The 6,657-nt window shown below is 41.8% G+C and overlaps 1 protein-coding gene across 5 annotated transcripts in view; it reads right to left on the bottom strand.

Moving 5' to 3' along the window:
- Nucleotides 1-2,469: 2,469 nt before the first annotated feature.
- Nucleotides 2,470-6,657, bottom strand: part of ALDH18A1 (aldehyde dehydrogenase 18 family member A1) — a 32,566-nt gene continuing 28,378 nt past the window's right edge. For all 5 annotated transcript variants that reach the window (XM_021542444.2, XM_021542445.2, XM_077784780.1 and 2 more), the window contains 3 exons: nucleotides 5,213-5,399; nucleotides 4,248-4,343; nucleotides 2,470-3,328 (listed from right to left, as the gene is read on the bottom strand). In XM_021542444.2, coding sequence (XP_021398119.1) covers nucleotides 3,147-3,328; nucleotides 4,248-4,343; nucleotides 5,213-5,399 — 465 coding nt within the window. In that variant the 3' untranslated portion in view covers nucleotides 2,470-3,146. The remainder of the gene's footprint in view (nucleotides 3,329-4,247; nucleotides 4,344-5,212; nucleotides 5,400-6,657) is intronic.

The following is a 6,657-nucleotide window of genomic DNA, read 5'->3' as shown; positions in this document are numbered from 1 at the left end:
ACGTTTTGGAACACTAACACTACTTTGTATATTGGCATCATGCAACATACACCACTAAAATGTTTCAATTTACATTTTGACTAGGCACAATTTTGTCTCTGGCACTAAATACATCTGCATTATGAAACACTCCATATACTCACACCTTTTTTAACCTATAATTGTATAAGATCTTTAGAAATCACAGCTGACTTAGGAAATTACATTGATCAAACTTCCATCAGAGAACTCCAATAATATTAATAGGATTTCAGTTTAAAGTGAAATGTTCTACACTGCTATGCAATATCACCCACATATTAATTCCCAGGCTATCTCAGTCTGTAAGAGCCTAGATACTCTGGAGACAATTCCATTTGGTCTACAGAACATAGAAAAATAACAACTTTCTAGCTACTAAACAGTGTTTTCCCGGATGAAAACAATTGCACTTGCAATGAAAATTGAAAAACCAAAATTTTTTAAAAATTACTTTAAAACTGTTGGTTAACCTTTAGTCAAATCAAACCCGATCAGTGCTCTTGTTCCCTCACACTCAACACAAAGCCTTTTTTGTAAGGCTTTTTATTGTAACTTTTTCCCCAAACCTTGAAAGATAAAATTCCAGGACTTGAGCAAACAATTTATTAGGCAAGCAGGCAGTTAAAAGGAGTTTTTACCTTAACTGAAAGCCTGTAGGCTTTAAAAATACATTAGAAGTGCTTGAGCACTCAAATTCACATTTTGTTTTTGAAATCCATGACAAGTAAAGGTCTATCAAATATTGACTTTGTCCAGTTCCAGCTCACTCTACACTAACACAACTAAAATAACCCAGATATTGAGTCCCACCTGTAAAAGGCAAAGCACATTCAAGATCCAGCCACTCCACTACTTATACCAACTACTGCTCCCTGAAGGCCAGAGCCTGGCACCATCAAAAGACAAAGATAACTGTGCCCGCTGTCTACAACCCAGACATGAATAGTATGGTCTTTGCCAAAAGTATCTAGACAGATCAACGTACTCCTACATCACCCTGAGGCTGTGCTACCCTGTCTTTAGTATTGCTACACCCCTGGGCAGGGCATCTCCAGCCATGACACAGACACCAAATACCGCAAGCACCATGACTTTGAGATGCGATAAGCACACAAGCAACAGTGACTTCCACAGGGAATATGGTACCCAGCAGCAGAGAGGTCCAACAGTGTGGGTGCTCTACAGCAGCCCCAGAAAGTGGTGACTGCTGTGGCCATCAGCAGAGATGTGGATGAGAGCCATCAAAAGCAGAATGATGGATGAGCAAGAAGCCAAGCTTTAAGACAAAAGACTATTATGGACATGGGGATGCAATCCCTGGAAACAACTGTGTCAAAAAAAAAACCTCAAAGAAATGGAACTGAAGGTGCCAGCGACCTGGCTCACCACTGTGAGAGATGACTGCTTAGAAACATCTACAATACGATAGACACCAGACCTATCCAGACCTTAAGCTGGAATTGCAAGACAAGAAAGGCTAGACAGGCACTAAGCTGATGTGGCAATGCAGTTGTGACTCGCAGGAGGGCTACCAAGGTGTCTAGTGATCACTAAGAGCTATAGAGACATCAAGACCTGAGGAAGGTACAGTGAAAAATGCAGAAGGACAGACTAACAGAGTTTATACAACACAGACCCATCCTGGAACTGCTTTCCTTGGCACAGTTCTCACACTGTGCTGAGAACTAACCTGCTCCCTTGACCTGCCCCAGGGGAACTGCTCCTGAACAGCTCTCTCCCCTACATTGACTTTAAATCCCTCCTTGCAATTCCCAACTTTGCCCCCTCCCCCCAGAGACACATCCCCCTCAGCATCCTTCCCTCACCTTCACTTTGGAGGAATGGGGTTCTTAAGCCATTTTTTTTGCTACTCACCAGCAAGCCTAGGCAGGGGAGCCTCAGTAACACCACCCTGCTCTGGGGCCCACCTGCTGCTGGGTGTCCTTGCACCCGAGGCTGAGGGCACGCACTGACCATGGTTGCGACAACACCATGGCCCTCACAACCAGGCAAAGACTCCCTCGTAGCCTCTGCATTGCGACCCTCTGGTGCCAATCTGAGCTCTCCTGCTGTGCCGCCTTCAGCAAACAGGAGCCATCCACACCTGCTGAGGCGTCTCACTCACCTCACCCATGTCCAGTGGCCTTCAGCATTTCTCAGAGGGGAGATATACCCTGAGCCCTATGGTGATGCCCCTGTGACCAGAGAAACGGGTGCAGCAGCACCAGATCCCAAGCACGGGAGCCAGGACAGCAGTAGAGAGCAGCTGGCTGGAAAGGAAACAGTGCTCTGATGGGGTGGTAGCACACCGGGACCCCCTAACCGAGAGGGGGACATCCTGCAGCCAGCGGGAAGCTCTGATTGCCAGCCATGTGGCAGGGCTCCAGTGCACCACGGGAAGTGTTCATGCAGGTGGAGAGCTTCATTCTGGACAAGTCATCATCGTAGTGCTGTTGGAGTACGTTTTATATAAAACTGAAGAAAAATAAACCTTTGATACAAATAAGTAACAAAATTAATGTAGCAGACAATTATGTTTTTATCTACAATAGTCAACAATACAAAGAATTAGATATAAAAGGTTTCTTGGTCAAAAGTTTACTATACATTTGGAACATCTGTCCCCCTGTCTCAAGACTGATCAAATACAAAGAAATTAAGCATACAGTTTTCTGGCCCTCAAGAGATGCCATGATCCTAGGACTGAAGAAAAAAATTCTCAAAACAAAACTACTGAGTCTATTCTCCAGAACAGATACTTGAATAAAACAAAACTTAGGAAAAAAAAAAATTAAGCTCCACCACCAAACATATTTGCTACAGGGAGCACTGGGATAAAAAAAGAATGTAGCTGATACTGAAATCCTTCCTTATGTTACCTGTATGATTTGAAAAAAATATTTCTTTGGGAGAAGTGAGGTCAGTTTGCAGATACTGTCTAAGGAAACTGAAAGGGGGGGAGGAGGAGAATTCTCATTGATGGGATCATTTTGTATTCATTGTACTGCAAAATGACCAAGGACAATGTTTCTGACTATGAAAAACAAACTCCTTCACCAGAGATTAACCTGAAGCCTGAACAACTTCGGGAAATAATTATACCCTGGGTTTTCTCCCCAGTGTTTTCAGTTGGCATTTCTCTGAGGGAGAGGGAGGCTTTCATGAAGGTACTTCATGCTCCCATGCTCTGAAAAGTCAGAAACAACGTGATTGTCCCCCCTCAGCAACCACTTCGTAGTTAAGAGTCCTTCAATTCCCACTGGTCCACGTGCATGGATACGCGAAGTACTAATTCCCACTTCAGCACCTGCAGAAAACACCCAAAATAAAGGTAGTTAATCCTCTGATGATGTTCTCTTCATACTAAATGTTTTTGTACCTCAACGTAGAAAAGCCTTTCAGGGACCTGCCATTCTCTGCTCCTCTCCAAATACCAGTGAGAGAGAAGATCAAGGAGATTAACTATTACATTATAAATTGCAATGTTTCTACTTCTGGCTACTACAGTTACTTTCAGAAAGAAAGATTAGAGAGAGAGAGAGTTATCTCTTACATTGCTCTTAGACTGATCTAAGGGCATAATCCTTGAAAAAAAGAAAAAAAGTTAAACTAGTAAAGATTTTTATCTTACATCCTTTTTTTATCACATTGAGGAGATATTGGAAGACCTTAAATGAAATTTTTCAGTCACATGGAACACTGTTCCAGCTAACACAGTAATAGCGTGTAGTGGAGACTTCTGATTTTCTACTTCATCAAGGAATGTTTCCCTTATCTTCAGCAATTCACAGTAGGTACAGCTGTTTATTTACTAAGTTGATACTCAGTTTAGTTCCTACCCTTCATTCCTGAACATTACAGGAAGCGCACACTGGACAGCATCTCAATCTGCCCAGCAGGACTGAAGCATTGCATTCTTTACAGCATCATTAGAAAGAGAAACAAAAGGAAAAATGTTCAGCAGTTTCACATGCTGTATTGCTTTGTTCTATCACTATATGGATGCAGCATACTTTATTGCAATTGAATAGAGCTTCAAAGGATCCAAAATATCTTTGTGTGGATGAAATTTCTAGGCTTCAACTTTTAGTACAGTACCTTTCCTGAAAACCTTTTATTAGACAGTAAGATAAGAGACTAATCCTGTATTTCAAGACTCATACTGCCACACTTTTCACACACCACAAAATTCTACAGTCACAGCCCTACAATATCTTCCTTCTTACCAAGTCCAAACCTATAGCCATCAGAGAATCGGGTACTGGCATTCCAAAAAACACAAGCACTGTCCACATGCTGGAGGAAGAACTCTGCTGTTTTCTCTGGGAAAGAGGTAGAGAAAAATAAAATCCATTACATACTGAATGAGCATGTATTCCAATATACACTGCATAAAACAGTGAACATACGTAACAATACAACTTTCACATGCAACCTTATCAGACAGTACTTAAACAGCCTGGGCTAAGCCATGCTCATTTTTACCTTCCTCCCAGTATGCTTATCAAGTAGACACAACTGCAAATCTCAGAGTAAGCTGGCAAAGATTAGAAGCAAGCAAAAAGATGTCTAATTCTTACTCCATTCAGTTTAGTCAAAGAGATTATTTGCATGACCAAGGAGAAAGAACTGCTGCCCCAAACAGCGTTTGTCATTCAAACTGAGACAGTTAAGCTACAGTCAGCTCTCCATTAGTCTCAAACATGGAATTGTTCCAAATACTGAGAAATCCTAAACTCAATTGATATTGCAAGTACTATTTGAGAACTACCATGCAGAAATGCCATGTGCAAGTGTGTGAACTTGGAAGTCAGTAGCCCTTAGCAACAAGACAGATATTCAAGAGCAACTCTACTTCCAGTATAAATCATTAGCTCACCAGGTGTTGTGCAGTAGTCATGGTATCAAATGCATGCCCTTTAGTAACAAGCATTTAAGCTCAGCAAGAAGTACAGAAACAGAAGCCTACTTGACTCACACTGGCCAGCTGCAGATCAACATGACCTTAACTGCAGCTGACTCTCAGAAGTTCTGGGCTTGGTTTGGTTGGAGAGTCAACTTTTGCCTTGGCACAGCTCTAGTAAGGTTTTGAACTGGCACAGACCAAGAGATGAACTACTACAATGAAGTTAGTTGCACTAACACCAGTCAAACCAAAACAGCAGCTTAAAGAAGGAGCCAGGTCACTAACCATTCTCTGTGATAATAACATCTGTATGGGAACTTCCGTATTTGTGGATATGTTCAACAGCCTCTTGAACACTGTCCACCACCTCAATGCAGCACTCCAGGTCTCCATATTCTGTGCGTAGCGATTTCACTTCTGAAGGACTGAATGTCAAGTAAGATGCAAACTTTGGGCCAGCGTGAATCTTCACCTGCAATACCAGAAACATTTTGTTTGTGGCTACTGACCATACCAGAGCCTTTCAGGTAGAAGTATAGCTTCTTGTACTCAATATGGGATAGACAGCAGTCCCTGTGATACTATGTTTTGGACTTCTGACTAAAACAGTGTTAAAAACAAACCAATGTTTTGGCTGTTGCTGAACAGAGCTTGCATAATATCAAGATTCTCTCTTCCCCTCTGTTCCAACTCTGTGCCCCTAGCACAAAGACTGGGAGTGTGCAGGAATTTGGGAGGGAACACAGCCAACAGCTGACCAGAACTGACCAAAGAGGTGTTCCATGCTGTATAACGTCATGTGCAGCAATATAAACTGAAGGGAGGGGGTTTTTGAAGAAGGTAGGCATTGCCCAAGAGACTGGCCGGGCATTATTTTTTTGTGGCAGACAGCAAGTAATTAGCTTTGCCTTGTGGATGCTGCTGGTGGGTTTTTAGTTTTGTTTTGGGGTTTACTTTTTTATTCGTTATTTCCTCCACTTTGTCCCCTTTCTTCTTCCTGTCTCCTTCACTTATCAAGCTGTCTTTTAACCTACAAGATTTTTTGGTTTTATTCTAATTTTCTCCTCCTGTCCCACTTGGAGCAGAGGAAAGCAAGCAGGCAGCTGGATAATGCTTAGCCGCTGAGTGGAGTTAATCCACAACATGCATGCAAGTTTAAGAAAAATACACCTATACTTTGGGAAACTTGGTATATAAGTGAATAGGTATAGAGGTGAATTAGCTACAAGGTATAATAACTGACTGACATGCTAGGTTGGCTACCTAACATGACAAGCTCTAATTCAGGACTCATTTGAAATTACTTAAAGCAATTGCATCACTTAGTCACCAGGCAGAAAAGGCCAGTACAGTACTGCTAGGAAAACAGCTAAAATTCTGACACCAGCCGTTGTTTTAAGACAGCAACTGCAGACAATAGTGAGAGGAATGCTTCCAAGTTTGCAGCTACAGAAGTCTTAAGATCTTGAATTACTTTTATCCTTTTACTCTATAAATTGATACCAGCCATCTCTGAAGCACATCTCAGACACAAAGGAGTCACTGGGTCCAAAACTGAAAAAACTCACACAGATGTTTTTCATTTGTTATAAAGAAAATTTTAACACACTATCAACCTCTGCCAAAACACCTAAACAAGGAGAGATCATTTAGAACAGCTACAGCACAGAAATTCCATGCAGATGAATTTCCATTCAAACAGGAAATTTTGACAAGACAAGCATAAATGG

This window comes from Lonchura striata, chromosome 7, assembly GCF_046129695.1.
Source record: "Lonchura striata isolate bLonStr1 chromosome 7, bLonStr1.mat, whole genome shotgun sequence".
Taxonomy (NCBI): Eukaryota; Metazoa; Chordata; class Aves; order Passeriformes; family Estrildidae; genus Lonchura; species Lonchura striata.
Note: the sequence above shows the minus strand (reverse complement) of the source record. Positions and strands in the feature narration are given on the sequence as shown.